Source organism: Idiotropiscis lumnitzeri, chromosome 16, assembly GCF_059441095.1.
Source record: "Idiotropiscis lumnitzeri isolate Australia: NSW breed Sydney's pygmy pipehorse chromosome 16, RoL_Ilum_1.0, whole genome shotgun sequence".
In the NCBI taxonomy this organism is placed as follows: Eukaryota; Metazoa; Chordata; class Actinopteri; order Syngnathiformes; family Syngnathidae; genus Idiotropiscis; species Idiotropiscis lumnitzeri.
In genome coordinates, this window is record NC_142406.1 from 13,275,755 (window position 1) to 13,293,172 (window position 17,418).

At 42.1% G+C, this 17,418-nt stretch overlaps 1 protein-coding gene across 7 annotated transcripts in view; it reads left to right on the top strand.

Annotated features, from left to right (window-relative positions):
- Positions 1–352: 352 nt before the first annotated feature.
- Positions 353–17,418, top strand: part of fhod3a (formin homology 2 domain containing 3a) — a 35,236-nt gene continuing 18,170 nt past the window's right edge. For 6 of the 7 annotated variants that reach the window (XM_088318954.1, XM_088318955.1, XM_088318953.1 and 3 more), the window contains exons 1-3: positions 353–852; positions 5,326–5,435; positions 7,875–7,942. In XM_088318954.1, coding sequence (XP_088175080.1) covers positions 688–852; positions 5,326–5,435; positions 7,875–7,942 — 343 coding nt within the window. In that variant the 5' untranslated portion in view covers positions 353–687. The remainder of the gene's footprint in view (positions 853–5,325; positions 5,436–7,874; positions 7,943–17,418) is intronic. The other variant, XM_088318952.1, reaches the window with a different exon arrangement.

The window sequence follows — 17,418 nt, forward strand, 5'->3', positions numbered from 1 at the left end:
GACCCCAAATATTTTTTAATGCCTCAAAGATTCATTTATTGATGTCAGTCATATCAGTAAAATTTACAAAATGCCCATTCCATGAGACAACAACAATAAGACGAGCTAAATTAATGTGTAATTTACATTCTGGCGCAATTTAGTAAAAAAAACAACAAAAAAAAAAAAACGTGACTTCTGTCATTAACAACAGAAATACATTAAAAGTGAGGTTGAGAACACTTTTCTTTTGAAATATAAACACAAAGAAGGGCAATTAGTGCGTCACAGCGGCGCGCGCGTTCGGGTGCGTGCTCGCATGAGAGAGGGAGGGGGGGAGAGGAGGAGGGGTGGATTTAGTGGGACACTCATACAGACAGTGGAGCGGCTGTCAGTGTCAAATAGACACTCTCCGGCACCAGGCTGCTGGAGTCCGCCTACGTCCCTTTTACTGGCCACCTGCCTCTCCCAGAATAAAACAGGGCCGTGGAGAAAAAAAAAGCAGCAGAACTGAAGGAAGAGGAGACAACACAGTGAGTGACTGGCAGTCCACCGGTACAGGATCAAGCCTATATCCCCCACCCCCACTTTGGTCCCGGTTGCCCACTTGACGACGCTTGGTTTGTTTGTGTTAGTTACCACCAGCAAGCAAATTGAGCAGCTCTCAGCAGCTCCGGGAAACCTGGCCACCACTTGCATGGATGCACCATGGCCACGTTTGTGTGCAGGGTTCAGTTTTTAGATGATACCGATCCGTTCAACAGCACCAACTTCCCGGAACCTACCCGACCGCCGCTGTACACCTTCAGGGAGGACATCCCCCTCATCAACCAACTTGCAGGCATCCACCGGCTCCTCCAGGCTCCACACAAGGTAACACTTACTTTTATCACAATAAAAAATAACCTCAAGTGACAAAAGTCCAATCTGGACTCGAGTAAAAATGTGTGTATCTTAAAATAAACTAAATTTTTTTTCATGGGTTTATTGCCCACCAAAAATATTTGATAAAACTTATTTTGATCATGTATTCTCGTTTTCATAATTATATTGGCTATATTGTTTTACATGTGTCATTCCGGTCATGATGGTGAAACTGCCTCTTTAAGAAACCCCCCGATGATGTTTTCAGTGACATTCCGACCAGCATTTTGTCTTTCTTCAATGCGGGCTGAAACAGTGGATAGGTGAAGAGTAAATATTTACACTTTTGTTTTGGAATTTTTACCATATTATATGTAGCGCTGTCACTATGTAATATTTTTTTAAAATCGATTACTCGAATAAATCGGATAAAATGTTATTTTCTATTAAAGTGTATTTCAAAACCATTTTCTACCAATTGCTGTCTAGGAAGCTGTTGAAACCAGAAAATTTGCAAAGTTTTAAATTGAGAGCTCTGAAGGATGACACGATTAATAACGTAGTTATTTATTTGTTCATCGATTAGCTGTTGACACCTCAAAAGTCGTGAAGTATCGATTGATGCCGGGGGGGGGGGATTATTATGTCTCCTAATGTACGCACTTTATCAAACAAATTGCGACTCACTGAGCTTATTTTGCAACCTCCGAGTCCAAGAAAACTATTTTGAGAGCACATGCAACCGAGCAACTGACTGGGCACCAGCCTGAGGGCTGAAATACAAATGTTTGTCTCCGAGCTAACAGTAGCAACAAACTCCACCACAAATGTCCTAATGCTCATGATAAACCACCCTCAGTGATTCACATGGTGGCAAAAAGTTGACGTATTTTAGGCAAGGTCCACAAATCACGTGTCAAGATCTGTACGTTGCTGTTGACAGGTGCTAGGTCAGTCATTATTCGTGCCACCGCCGCCCCCAGCTGGCTCATTTAGCGAGACATGACATGAGGTCAACAAATAGCCTGACACTCAGGTGTATAGTGGTCACTGTCAATTTATGAAGGGCATGTGAAAAAGAAAAGATGCCAAGTTCAAGGTCCAAAAGGAGCCTGAGGGAAAACTCCAAAACAGTCCCGCATTCCTTCCAAGCACTCACATACTCCGCTATGACCAGATCTGTGACGGTGAATTTACTGTAAGACAAAAAAAAAAAGTTGAAGGTGATTTCTTAAAAAAAAATTAAAAAAAAGTGAGCTCCGAAGAGAGTTGACACGCTTGCACACAACTCTGACAGCAAACCGACTTTCGACAGCAAAGTGGTTTTCCAGACCAGTGGATCTTGATCTGCCGACGTATTTAAAAGCCGCAAAACAAATGAAAAATGGCCCACAGCGCAGAAAAGCTTATGATTACAACCTTTACATGGACAGATGGCAACGGCTTGCGTTCGTGTTTGCAATTTTGGTGCGCGATGGCAACTGGATACCGAGTTTAGATTATAGGGATGGAACTGAAAAGTTGCACTTTTTCCCCGTCGGATTGCAAAATTAATGCTTAAGAGACTTCATCGGGATTATGTGATTGAAAAAAAAATATCACGGTTGCCAGTGGTTTTAACACTTCATAAACTTTGAATTTTTAATTTTATTATTGATATTTAATAGCGCCTTTGTCAAAGCAAAATAACCTCCCGTGCCCTTCTCGCGGAAAAGCCTACTGTATTATTATGTTGTGACTCTGTGCATGGCCAGCTGGGTTACACATAAAGTATAGGTCACTTGTCCCAGAATTCCTGTGGCTCCAAGCCGGATGGCTGCACCACTTTGTTCTTCTCACTTTGGGCGACATGCTTTTCCTGACCCCCCCAATCTCCTTCTTCCACCTCTCTGACCACGCGCTAGTCCAGACACTCAAACGAGTAGTAAGGGTGTGTGTGCGCATTAACAGCTGACTAAAGCCAAGATGTTTTTTTTTATTTCGCGTTTGGCTCGAAAATTTGCAAAAACAACTTTAAACGTTGTATTACGCATGCCAGGCCAGTAGTTGGCGATGTCACTTTGTAGTCTACATCGGTGTATCGTGGATATAAAGTCTACACACCCCAAATGCTTTCATTGGGGTAATAAAACTATTAACTATACAACAAATAAGCTCATCTTAATATTGAAATTATTTTAAAATCCAATCATCTACTTGTCGTGATGTCGCAACATTTGAATCATTTTCCGAGCGCAGAAAGCAACGTGGGCTGCAACACCTTTTGAATGAGACTCCATTACCGTACCATTTAATAGCGGTGATGATGAACACAGCCAAAGCACTTCAGTTCAAAAACCGACTCTGATATACTTCACAAAGTTCTTCAAGAGTCATCCTCCACGTTACATAAGGGGGTCGTTACCAGTGCGGGGAACATGAGCGAACTTTGTGTTTTCCTAACATGGAAATAATTACTCTCCCTTTTCTCCCGCCTTCTCCACTTCGGGGAGAGTTTGATTAAATAAGTGTAAATAATACTCGCTCCAAAGTGTTTCTGGGCACGGCCTGGGACCTTACAGTTGCTACTGGAGCTGCATCTCGTACGCCCACCGGAGAGTTTTTAAGAACGTGAGACGCTTTGGATGGCGTTCAGTTATTCGTTTCACTCGCCTAAGCCGTATATGTGATTGAGAGTGTGCGAGATGAGGAGTTTTAGAGGGAAGAACTGGAGTCGATGTGGATTCAGAGAGATAAAGAACGCTACGTTCCGTTCGGCTATTAAAAGGATAAAAGTGGCTGAGCGGTATTTGTGGAATGGAAGCGGCGGTGAATGTGCTGAATAATGTGGACAGATTGGGCACAAGAAACGCTTTTGTCTTATTTCAACTTCAAATTGGGGCAGTGGGGCAGGGCGTGATTAACACCCCCTCTGTTCTCCCCCCCCCTCCCCCCTCATGACTTGGTTAAACAAACCTCTCATCTTAGCACATCTCAAAAGGCACGGACCGTAATAGCACAAAGTTATGCGGTTGAATTTCAATGAAAGCAGTGCGAAAACTAACTTGTGTCAATTATGTGCAGCATGCAAAAGATTTGTTTTACTACAAAGCATCAGGTACGCGACGTGAAGAGCAAATTGGCTGGTCGTTATACGCCATCAAATACGGTAACATAGCACCAAATGCATTTTAATCTGCTTTACCGACCGCCGTTTTTAATCAGGGTTGTGTCTGATTATTTACTGTCCCATGTTTTGCCTTTCCCCTGTTGTTGGATTAGGATTTGTCCTCAGATTAAAATGCGAGAGGAACTAGAACAAGACCCAAAGTCACCGCCTGCTCTCAGGCCTGGAATATTCTCCGATTGCTAAATTTGACAATCTCCATATAGAACTGGCCTCAGTGGCCTCCCCATTCAACTCACCAGGCTTCACTGACACACCTACCCTTGAGCTCCTGAGTGGACGCAACCTCGACTAAATATAGCACCGTTATATTTATGTCCGACCGACGGGCCATCTCTGTTTCCGAGTGTGAGGCTGGAAAAGACGAGAGCGCCCGATATTACCCGCAGCGTGTCTTGTGATCAATCCCAGTGTGTCGTCATGCTCCTTGGCTGAGCATTTGCAGGGGTGGGGGGTTGGGTGGTTCGCTTGGCACCGCACCCAGGGACCATTCCAGGTCAAAGTTATACTGATAGCGCACAGGTGCTAAATGCGAATTCACCACTTTTGACTCTGATGTCATTCATCAGCAACACGAGCTTAGTTCATTGATAAACTGATGACGTTTTGGGACGGATATTCAACATTTATCTCAACGTTCCTCCTGGTTGAAATTATTTAGTCGCCGGGATACTCTTAGCACCTGCTATCAACTTGTGACCGTGCTCATAAACATCAATGCAAGACATGTACCGATTTATTCTCGTGCACCTGGTCTCAAACACGACGGGGTTTCGAGTTACACAATGTAATGGAGCGACTCTGACGCACAATGTACTGCAGTGTTACCTTGGAACAAGTAAAAGCAGATGTCACGGCCACATTTTTTGGCTTTAAGCAGCAGGACACCAATTATCCAGACACACAATTACACTATAGACTTCTTTGCATTAACCACACAACACACATTTAATTCAACTTAAAGCATCCTCTTATGTTCTGGCCTACTGCCTTTATTTGTACCCCCAGCAAGTTAACTTCCCAGTACATTAAAACAGAGCCACATGAAAAAAAAAGGCCCTCCCACTGTTCAAACCTCATCCGAAACGTTTTTGAAAAACATGCAATAATAGCCGAGAGCACTTATTGTGGTACAATTTGAAGGCGCGCTCTGTGTTGTGGCGTGGACAACACCGGGGAATATTGTGAGAATCATCCAAGCTCATGACCCGAGGAATTCAACATTTTGACTCGGGTCGCAAATTGAGTTTTAACATTTCACTTCTTTGCCCGTAAGCCACCTATTAAAACAAGGTATTATTATTATTTTTCCATAGCTCGATGACTGCGCGCTGCAGCTTTCCCACAATGGAACCTATCTGGACCTGGAGTCTTCTTTGGCGGAGCAACGGGATGAGCTGGAAGGCTTCCAGCAGGATGACACAGGGTGAGACGCTTTCTTCAAATCACCCGCCGTAGAATCTGTCATATTCTCTCATTTCGACAAACCAACACCTGGCCAATGCCTTTCGACTTTCCGGACAACTCATTTGCATTTTTAATGCTTTATAAAGCAACCCGTGGTAGTACGTCACTCCTGTTCTTCCCAATTCTTGGTTATGACATTTCAACAACAATAGTGAAAAACAATGACACAGGTGTTTGAAGGCCGTACGGTAACCAAGTGTTTAGCACGTCTACCTCAGCATTGCATCACAAATTTAAGGTAAAATTATAGCGAAATGGCACCATTTGAGTTCCTTGTGTGTTTGCAGATTTGTTTCGTTACCGGCGGCAGCACACAAAGCACAGACAAAATCATAAAACCTGAACCTGTGTGTGCTTGCGCATTTGTTTCTTGTGTGTGCTTGGTCGGCTACGCTTCCAGATAATAGACAGGTGAATCAAGGCGTGACTTTCTCTAAAGTGGCTCCAATCTGGTGCAACTGGTTGGATTGGAACCGTGTATATTTCAAGCGATGCAGATTTACTTTCTTTTCAACAAAAGGTCACAGTGAATTGACAGAATGCAATGAGTCATACACTGAAGTTTGCGTTAACTTGAAAAACATCTGACAGGTTTGGGGATGGCTCTCTCTAAGCATCTCCAGTTTTCCCTCTGCTGGATTGTATATCTTTTTTTATGCAGTGCAATACGACCAGGCAAACTGGAACATCAAAGTCAGCAAAGGCCTCATTCTTGACATCTCAATTGTCCTCTGGTGTGGGATTCGCGAAAACGCGGGAAAACGGTTAAGGCCCTCGATAATAAATGCTAAAACTTTTGGGCAAAGATTCATCTCGAGTACGCTACAAGAGCACATTCTGATTTCTTCATGTCATGTGCGGGCTCGCTTGGATTTTAAAAATCAGTTGAAATGGTCAAAATGGGGTATGCAGCCCCCAGTAGGTACGGTGATTGGCTGTAATGCACCCAAGTGAAAAATAAATAAAAAAATTTCCCACTCTTCCACATTTTCTTTGAATCAGTTAAGTAGTTTTTGACTAATCCTTATCATTTAATCCTCACAAGCAAAACATAACCTCAGCAGAGTTGTGTTCGGCTGTGTCCTGTCACAATGGAGTTGATACTAAACAACGGTAAAGGAGGTGAGCATAACATCTCCGGTGTCATGTTGCAGAATGCAAGAGAACATAAATATCAAAATATATTGCAGCTACAACACGGGGTTTCTTAGTCCTGCGTTATGTCAACGCTTTCCTCGCTTGCCTGGGAAATCCAACAGTGTGGAGATGATGGGAAGTGAAGATTAGCACCAGGTTGGATGATAATTTAGAACAGAGAGTTTGATTTGTTTGTGCAAAATACCATCATAACTTCCCGTTATGTACTCATTTTGTTTTCCCTAAATGGTGACTATATACTATAGTTGGTATGTGAAGATGAGTGTTGTGTCTGCATTCCTGTGGTGTCATCCTCTAGTCGCATAGGGGCATATGTCATTGTTTGTCAAAGTTGGTGCTAGATTCATCGGACAAATAAACAGGAATTCATACATTCATCAAAAAAAAAAAACTAAAGGTTCAAGTCTCCACTAAAATGCTACGCTTAAAAACGCTGGTAGCAGAGAAGAATGAATATTTCCTCCCAAAAACTTTATTTTCCAAAAACAAAGAGGCAGACATTGAGGAAAATCGAAAACACAATACTCCCCAAACAACCAAAATTCAACGCGACAAAGAAACCCCAAGAAACACGATGACATGTCAAGATGAACATGTCTATGAGCAGACACTGACTGAACGAAAACAGGCAACTTAACACAAACAAATTGACGAGACACACCTGGACAAGACATGAGCAGCTGCAGGGAGTTGATTGGTAAACTCAAGGAAAGGGGGTAATCAGAAAAGGTGGAAGCAGAAACCTAAGGAAAACTTGAAATGAAAACAAATATAATCTCGACATTGACGTTTCATTCGGATCCTGAATTTTCAAAAACCCTTGAAAAGAAAATTACTGAAAAGCGTGTGTTAGGATCTGATGAGACCAATGTTGAACTTTTTAGACATACTTCCGAAAGGTATGCTCGGCTCACATGCTCAGTATTAAAATGACACCATTATCGAAAACCTACAGTGAATTACGAACAGCTCCAAATTAGGTGTAGATCAAATTATTCTGAGAAAAAATTTGGAAATTATATATTGTGGTCTCATTTTTGATACCACAAAAAATCTGCCATTTGAGAAGGGGTGTGTAATATCCACTGCATATATTTTGCATATTAAATTACATTTTTGAGGGTGGATTATCAGCAAAAAGCATGGTGGAAAAATGTTGACCTCAATACACCCTTGTATCCCAATCGAATCGTCTTTACCGTTCAATGGGTTTACGTATATATATTTTTGTCTCCACAAGGTCCAGAGGGAAAAAGCACAGTGTTGTTTTACGAACCCAGCTGACTGTCCGCGTACATGCCTGCATCGGTGAGTACCCGGTAACACATTGAAATGATCCTTCAATTGAAATTGCATGCCCAAACCATATGGTCTGACCTACGACCAATCCAATGTGCGGCGTATACTGAACATCCAGATTTATTTTTTTGCCCTGGGATGACAGACCTCCCGCTGAGAGGAAGCACTGGCATTTTAAAACTCCCACTGCACTTAGTGTAATATGCTGTAAAGATCATTGCGAGTGAAGCTTAAACAGGGATAGAGAAGTAACAATGATGATGATAACCTTTGGGTGTATGGCTGTCAGTTGCATTTCGGTATGCTGTAGTTTATAGTCTGGGAGTCCACTGTTGGAAAATCCCTCGTCTCTTGGCAGTTCAGAGATGATTAAGAGAGGAAAGAAGCATGGCAGGATACGCTGCTGTGACCAAACTGGAAAATGGTAGAAATGGAGAAGAGAACATTTTTTTGGATCCAGCTTCTGGGCAGTTGTACCAAATAAAGTGTCCATTGGTTTTGCGGATGCTCTGATGGGCCAACTCGGTGGATTTATTTTTAGCTGTCATGGAAAATCGTGTTTACAGTCTCCATTTTTATTCTTTTTTTTTTTGTTTTGTTTTTATTTCTAAACGAATATGTATCAGACTATTGGAATGCAAAACCCAGTGCCGCCTAGTGACAATTAACAATCATTAGCACTATGACGTCCCTAAGTTGATGACTTGTTAACATGCAAGACTCATTTCCCACACACAAAGTGCACAACAATGGCCGTCTACTGCAATTAGAGAGTATTCATATTTCCCTTTAAGGGTTTTAATTTTCTCTCCCCGAGAAGGAAATTCTCAGTCGTCGAATTGCATAAAGTAAACAAGGTTCATTTGAGCTGTCTCACGGTAATATCCATGAACACATGGGCGATTTAAATATCTTATTACGGTAGGGCGGCTCAATCTTTTTTTGCACGAAATCTCACGAGAGTATTTAGTTGCCATTTCCTGCCCTCTTTCCAAAGGCATTAAATTAATCTCTATCTATGATTTGCTCTCTGCTATGAGTCTTTCCCTCTCACTGCTGTGCTTCATGACCCATCCGCAGCCAGCGTCAACACAGTCTCTGCCAGCGATAGCAACCCTCAATCTGAATGGCAGGATCAGTGCCAAGGATTGGTTGAAAATGAGAGGTCGATTAATTTAAAGTTGGGAAAGCAATAATGGTGAGAGTAAACACACAGAATTGGGAAAACATTGAGCAGTTTTCCGACAGATGGACACCGAGTTTAATTCAGAAAGTCGACGAAATGGTTCGACTAACGGCACAACAAAATGAGTTGATCAGAGAACTTGAAAAAAAAAAACAGGAAGAAGAACTCAGTTGCTCGGCTGAGCTCGGTATCGAATATAAACAGTCGAAAGGAATTGCTATAGTGAATAATCAGCACCGTTTGGATCGTGTCCTAAGCACAGACTTTGATCCAATCACCTGACATTGGGGATAAGCTTATACAGAAATGCATTTTTATGTCTTCTGGATTTTATACATTTGGACCATGCCTTGATTTTTTATTTTTTTTTGTAGTTGTTTGAATTCTGCTTTTCCAACATAAGCCATAGATGTATATTAGGCTCTTTATTAACAGAATGCGATCTTCAAAATAACATGCGTAAGAAAGCTGTAACTTGTTGCAAGTCAACATATCCAAATAGACACAATGAACAGACCATTTATATGACGGAGTTGATTGAGCCTAGGGATTGGTGTTGTTGGCTAAATCCCTTTCTTACACCACTACAGTGCACATGCGAGGGGATTACACATCGCACATCTCGGCTTTAGGAAAAAACAACATTGTGCTTGTTGTCTTTCAGCATGACATAAACAACTGCTTCCCAGAAATGTCTCCAGCCATCATCGGCATATCAACACCAACCACTGATGAGGACCACTTTGGTCCACCATCTAGGTTTTGGCAGGGCAGATTTTGGCCAGCTGGAGTCAAAGCTGCTGAGTACAGTCGTACTGCAGTAAACAGACTTACAACTAGTGTAATGTGGTCCGTTCACTTTAGATTCCAACAGACCAGTTACCACGCCCTCTGGCTCAGTTGTCCACTCATCTACTCCTTTAACGCTCTCTAATCCTTTCCGAGGTCTTGACCTTCAAATCGCTTGAGTAGTGGTCAGCATTTTATCCGGGAAATATTAAGTCTGTCACAATCAAAGACCGGCATCACACGCAGAATCAATCGACGGTGTATTGCTTTCAATGCTCCTTACTGATGATCTGTGTACGATTAAAAAACAGGAAAGGATCAATTCCATTTAAGATTTTTTTGTAATTTCGCTCTGATCACAGTTTTGATTAGCAAAGAAAGAATATTTGCATAGATTCAGGTCAAATAACTGAATCTGATCTTCGGTAGTCAGATCGAAAAGATTTGCAGACGTATGAGAGGCGCAGATTCTTTCGCTTGTCTATTTCAGGCGTGTTTTCCCAAATTCTCCAAGATAATCCTGTGGTCCGCTTTCACATTCGAGTGCCTGTCACAACCTCCTGTTTAAAGGTTAATTTTAGCTGTCGAACGGCAGTGGAGTCATCGCAGGCCTAAAAGCAGTCTGGTGCAGAGAGGTGGTTCCAGAATGGACAAGGCTGGGGGAGGGGGTACACGAGGGGGACATTATCTTTAGAAAGTGCTGCGATGACAGAAACATGTGACCAAGGTAGCATACTGATTCAGCAGCGAGACATATAAAACATCCAGGATCCTGGCCCTTGACGACTGGAATTGCCCACCTCTGCGCGTCACGGTGAGCTGGAGATGACCCCAGCTGAATATGGCAGGGTATACCTTGGACTAGTTGCCAGACATTTGCAGGGCACCCCTGAAGCAAACAACCATTCACACTCACATTCACATCTACCTACGGACAATTTATTGGCTTAAATTAACCTAACATCCTTGTTTGGAATGTGGGTTGAGTACCTTGAAAAAAACTTGCCAGAGCTGAGATTCAAACCTGGAAGTCACAATTTTGAGTTATATGCAGAGCAATATATAGAAATGAAGCAGTCTGTTATAATCTCTTTGTGGGTTCATGCATGCTGGCGTTATTGTGTGATGTCAGATTTCCACAACTCTGTAGAGTCGACATCGACTCGGATTTATCAGACTTCCGGGTCAGAAATTTCTTGAGTGCTGTTTCAGTTTGATATAGTGCAGTTCTATGTCACTACATTAACAAACTTTACACTTGTAGCTCAATGACAGTCACTTCAAACTTTAAGGAAGTAATGACAATAATACCTTTAAATCTAATTGGGGAAGTCGGGAATTTTCATTTTGAACGTTGCTTTCCTTGTGACCATAATTCTCCAGATGCTGCAATTACTTTTGGTTTAAGTGATCAAAAATAGTGCCAGTATGGTATTTGACAGGTATGCCAGACTAATGAGACTAGAGAAGAAGGTAAAATGAAAAGCCGTGCCCGTGTCCTGGCTTCCGTTCAATCCCTTGTTACTTGGCTTTGGAAATTATACTCTCTTTGTTTATGAATGTTGGAGTACCAAATAAGGGTCTTTTATAACCATTTGTGGTATCTGTTTCAGCCTTTGGTTGATGATTTGCTCTAATTTCAGAAGAAATACATATTTTGAGCATTTACTTTATCAGTAATCCCCATGTAAATCACAATCCCAGGAAATAAACTGTACAGGCTCAACTGGCATCGCGGTCCAGTGACAAGTGGCTGTTTCTATGCCAGCAGGGGTGCCGTTGTATAGTGCAGTCTGGCTTTGAGATGCAAGGAGAGAAAACAGCTGGTTCCAACAGCGATTTACTGTGCAGGGCTGCAGGAGATAAGGCCTGGCAATGACATGGTGTGACAGGGAGATAATGTTTGGCGAATGCTAAGCTAGGAGGGGGCAGTCGAATGGGACATCTGTGGCTTTGCAGTCATTAAGGGCCAGACACATTACGGCAGAGCTGAAATGATGCTCTGCAATAACACACTCGACAAGCTTGTTTTCGTCAATTTGATACAGTATGCAATTTAGGGGGGGTTCCGTTGTCTAAAATTGTGGAGCGTACCTAAATAACTCATCCATACCGTCCCGCTTTTGGCAACATAATGATGGGGTTCCAAAGACACAGTGTTCACCGACTGACATAGAATCCCCACTTCCACTTCGCCAATTAAATTGTCATTTGTTCGCTATAATTCGGACCTCATCTTTGTTAATGTGATAGGCGGGGTATGTTGGTGGGATGCTATTTTAAGCACATAGCTTACGTAGCTGTCACCATCTGGCTCCCGCACACACAAATGCAAGCCAGATCAGGGTTTACCAGGCCACGGCATACCACGGTTGAGCTCATTTCTCCAACTTTACTATCATTCAAATTTAGCCAGTTTTAAGACAGATTTCTGCCGATTTCAAGTATCATCAGGTATTACCCGCCCTTGATCTTGGCTGGAAATTCAGTCCACTGGGACAGTGACGTTGCAAAGCTGAATAAAATGTACCACTATATGTTTGGATGTTGTTAGTTTCTATCATGTGGTTTCTAATGTGTCTTCTTTCTTCACATTTTGGCACAGATCAAGACATCAATCACAAGGGATGTCTGCTACTTTGTTGTTAGCCTTGTTTTTAGCATTAGCATTATGAATCCAGCCATTGCTTATCCCGTTCAGGGTTGCGGAGAACTGGAGTCTAGCCCAGTTGACTTTGGGCCAAAGGCAGCTACACCAATGACTAGTAATCAGTCAATCACACGACACATAATGAGTCAGACATTCACACAAACATTCACGCTGTCATTGAGTGGGAAATAAATTGGTTGGAGCGTCTTCTTAATTTGTTTGACACTTTTCAAAAGTGTTAAGTACGTGCTACCCACAGCAGCAATGTCCTCACCGCGAAGTGTCACGGGACGTTCGTTTGTGCAGTAAGAAGTGAGGGCTAACATGACTTTCTTTATCTGGCCTCGCTATATTTACACTCATTTGCTCACCTGTGCCTCAAAAAGTCGCGCTTGTGCACGTCAACAGCATCTGTTTTCCTACAAATCAGAATAGAGGACACCCTCAGCTTCGGTTGCAGCAAAAAGGAAATGCAGGGAAAAAAATCGCTCGCATAGTTTCCCCTTTACCCTCACCACCGGCTGCAAAGGCCCTCATGAGTCATGGCTTACTGCTGCTGTGGGAGATGTGGAGCTGGTGAGGTATTAAGGATGGAGGTGTAAAGTGGTGGAAGTAGCGGAATAATTCAGCGCTAGCTCCAAAGCTCCAAACAAGTCTGACTCGTTGCTGCTGGCATATGTCATTTGTGACACATTAAAAAAAAAATGGAACAAACATCAAACATTCATTGGCTTTTCTTAAATGACATACTGAATAAATGTCAAATACGGGAGAGCAAAAGTGGTGTGTTTTGCTTGCTGTGGATGTGGCAGGGTTTTCCCAGGCTTGCAGTTATGATTGCAAACGTGAGCGGTCCAACTGTTGTGCTGTGGCTGTTTGGTGTGAACTCTCCTAAGCCTGAATGCCCGTACTGGAAAAAGAATAGTCCGCGTAAAAGAAGTGGACGGCGCAACAAGTGACTCAGTGGCAACTTTTATGGAAGGGGTGGCGCACCACCAGAACCAGCCACTGCCACTGTTTATTTTCCCTATTTATAATATGCAGTTTTTATTTCATGCAGAGGCCAGAGTCAAAATGTCGATATGGTATGTCTGACTTTCTGTACTTTTTTTCATTCAAACAGTCGTGTCGGCATGGCTTTAATATGCTATTTTGTCATTTTAATTCAGGGCATCTATTGGAACTGCCTGACGACAAGCCTCCTGGCAATACAAACATGTTACACAACTAGGAGACAGAATGTGAACAATTCTGTTCTACATTCCTGCCTATGGATACTATTCTTGAAATTTGATTTCACATGCCGTGGGAAGACAAATAGCAATTTTAAAAAAAGGCACACCACATAGTCTGATGGAGGGCTGTAGTCTTCTTGGTATGAAGATTACCTAAGTGGTTGGTGACCCACCATTCTTTTCTTAAAAAATAAAGTAAAACACCACGGTGAGTGCTCATTGTTGACTGTCTCAGCATGCAAAGGTTTAAAAATATATTTGTAAAAGAAAAAGAAAAACATAAATTCCTTTTGCACCACTGGCGCCAAGATTCAAGACAATGAAAGCAAAAAGATCCAAACTTCTGGGTTTAAATCAGGATCCACATTGTATGGAAAAAATGCATATATCACTCCACGACTGTGACGCTCGGCCGTGTGTGTGTATAACTGCAAAGTCTGCATTTTTGCTTATAGCCATCGAGCGCGTCTCCACAAACCTCCAGCTCATCTGTTTTAATCATTTTCCAATGATTACATAATGCAATAACACATTAGGATCACCACAAGCTAAACATACCGAGCACGGGCGGGAGAATCTGCAAGCTTGGGGTCCGATTTTTTTTGGACAAGATGATAGGTTTAGGGGATTTGCGAGAAGAACGAGAGGGATTCGTTCCAGCAGAGGAAACGCATATGGAGGGGAAAACACGAGGGGGACGCACCTGTCAGACATTGCAAATTGCAAAGAAGATATAAGTAAAGATGGGACCGTTTCTTGCTGTCCTCAAATGTAGAGATCCGTTCGAGTTCTCTGGCTTCGGACCCAATGGAACAGGAAGCCACTCTCTTGGTCCAATACAAACACATGGTAACTGCTGTGTCATGTCGTCTGCGTGCAGGCTTGCAAAAGTTCGATCGTAAATTCAGCTTTTCCGGGATATTGCTAGGCCGTGTCAGAGTTTAAATTGTGTCAAATATTTACAGACCAAAAAAAGGCTTTTTTTTTAAAAAAAAGAATTATTTACTTCTTACGCCAGACAATCCACTAAAATAGAGCACAATGAAATAAATGCCCCGTGTTGACATCAATCTGAATTAGAATCTACGACAAAGGATTATATATTCCTACTCTAAAGATCCAATCCCCGTGCTTGTCTCTAATTTTCCCTCTGTTGTTTATCTGACATGCAATGTCACCGCACATGCACGCTGAGGCCAGTCAATTAACAATGACACAGAGCGAGCGAGCGAGCGTGAGAAGTGCGAGAGGGTGTGAGAGGGGATGACAAAGGGTGGGTGGGGGTTGATTGAGGGAAACCGCCGTGCGCTTGGTTCACACGTGCACACCAAAATCTGGGCGGGATCTCGACGCCTTTCCCACAATCGCCGGTGAGTTGCAATTAAATTCCGATTAGGAGGCAAGCCGTGGTATGACGGTGCTAAATAACATACCATGGTTTCGATTTCTATTTTTAAAACGGTGGAATCTTGAACGTTGACAACAATCGGTTCAAGGAAGATTTTGGAAACATTTTTGTTTTTCCATAGCAAATAGATCCAGGGTCTGAAATCCTGTCCTCTTTTGGGCAGTATTCACAAAAAAAAAATATTGACCCTTACTGTACATTCAGTCCTACCCACATCCTGGACATTTGCATTTAAGCTTGCACATTTTTATATTGCATGTATACCACAGGAAAACATTGGAGGTCTTACTCTGCTCACTCACAAGAAATTCACGGGCCCTCGATCGTCATCCGCAACATCAGCAGCCTTCAGCGCTCTTTCTCGCGGGCCAAGACTAACAGAGAGAAAATAGACAGTCGCAAAATAACTGAGTTGTCCTCAGCAGTTTTGTCGTCAAGGCCTGCCAAATGTTCCTTTCTGCCTCACTCTGACATGAGAATGTAATCGACCGTTATTATCTAAACTCTATTAGCCTCTGAGAGCTTGATGGGCTATTTTTTTTTTCCCCCTCCGTCTGAACTACCATACACACTCATGAACATGCAGTACGCGCTGTACTTTGACATAACAATACTCTGATCCCGTTTGATGATAAGATTTCAAGTGCCCTAACTTTAACCCTAATCTTTAAAACTAATGAGTTGGCGCCATAATTTTGACTGTCATGTGACTAGCAGGAAAATTGCAGTTGTTGGTGGAATTCACTCTAATATAGTCCATCCTTTCAAATTATTTTGGTTAATAATTCGTCTTATTCAAAAATCTCCTGTGGTGTCCCGCTGGGCTCACTCTGTGAGCCACTTACATTCGCTATTCATAATTAATTATCTATCCATTCTCACAATGTTTATTACTATTTCATTTTCTGCATGTGGTCACATTCTTATGCTTTCATGGATAGTAGAATAACAATAAGTTACTGTCCATGTTACAGTGTGAGTGATACCCAGCCCGGCTATAATTAGCGTGATATAATGACACGTGCAAGATTAAATGAAGCCCTCCAGCATTCCATTACACCTCATGCCCCTCTCACGTCTTTATTTTAGAGGCCCAGTTTAAGAGCCAACTGACTGATTGGCCCACACAGCGTTTTTTTTTTTAAGGGGTGCTATTAAAATCCTCAAGAAACACAAGTCAGCGATTTTAGCTGAGCTTATACGTGGGGACCCCCAGCTGTGGCGTGCCCCTTTGGAGGATGACCCACTGGGAATAATGTTACCCATGGGTTTGACCTTGAGCGTGTACTTTCGGGCCCATGTGGCCAACAAAGATGACAATATTGACCTCAGTTGTCAATCAGCTGGAGCATTTGAATTTTTAATTCATATTCAGTATCTTGAATTTGTTTAAATTCCGTACCTAAAATTAGTACGTCCTGCACAGAGATTTTTTTTAACAAACTGAATTCAATCCAGTCAAAGTAAAACCTGGACTATTATATCTGTAATGCTGACTTTTATTGCTTTTATTGCGATTTTGCAATTAACTTGACGAACGGCACTACGTATACTGCTATGTCAGCCTTAGTTGACTTGTGTGAGATCTGTGAGTAGATGCAGTGTAAAATGTTGAGGGATTAGTCAAAGCTGAAGGGTCACCGCGCTAATCTCATTATGGCGGGGTGAAGGAGGGATCTCAGCACTCCTGAGTGATTTAGTTGGAAGAATCCACAGTAGGGGGAATCCCTCTCTGCCCAGGACACTCCCACTGATCCAGCCAGAGAGAAACAACTAAATAAATATATATTGAATGATTTGAGGTATGATAATGCTTTTTTTTACCTGCAGTATTATTACATGCGATGATAAAAAGTGCATTGTCATGACAGTCGCTTCAACAAAATAGCAGCGCTAGCGATACTAAGCTAGCGTTTGCACTGTAAACAAGCCGATGTGAGCGGACTTTTTCTTAATGTAGTGTTATTAGAAGACTAATTGTTATTGGGTTTATTTGGGGAATATACAATCGATTGAAAGTCAAATAGACGTTATAAGCGTACAATCCTTTATTATATTTGGTCCTGGATATTCCATTATTGTTTCGGCAATCAGTCACGATTACGTAAAAAAAATGCATTACATGTAATTGCATTTAAAATTTACGTTCAAATAAATAAATGACTCAAAAAAAATAAAACAATAACATATCATGCTCCACCTCCCCTCAAATTTATT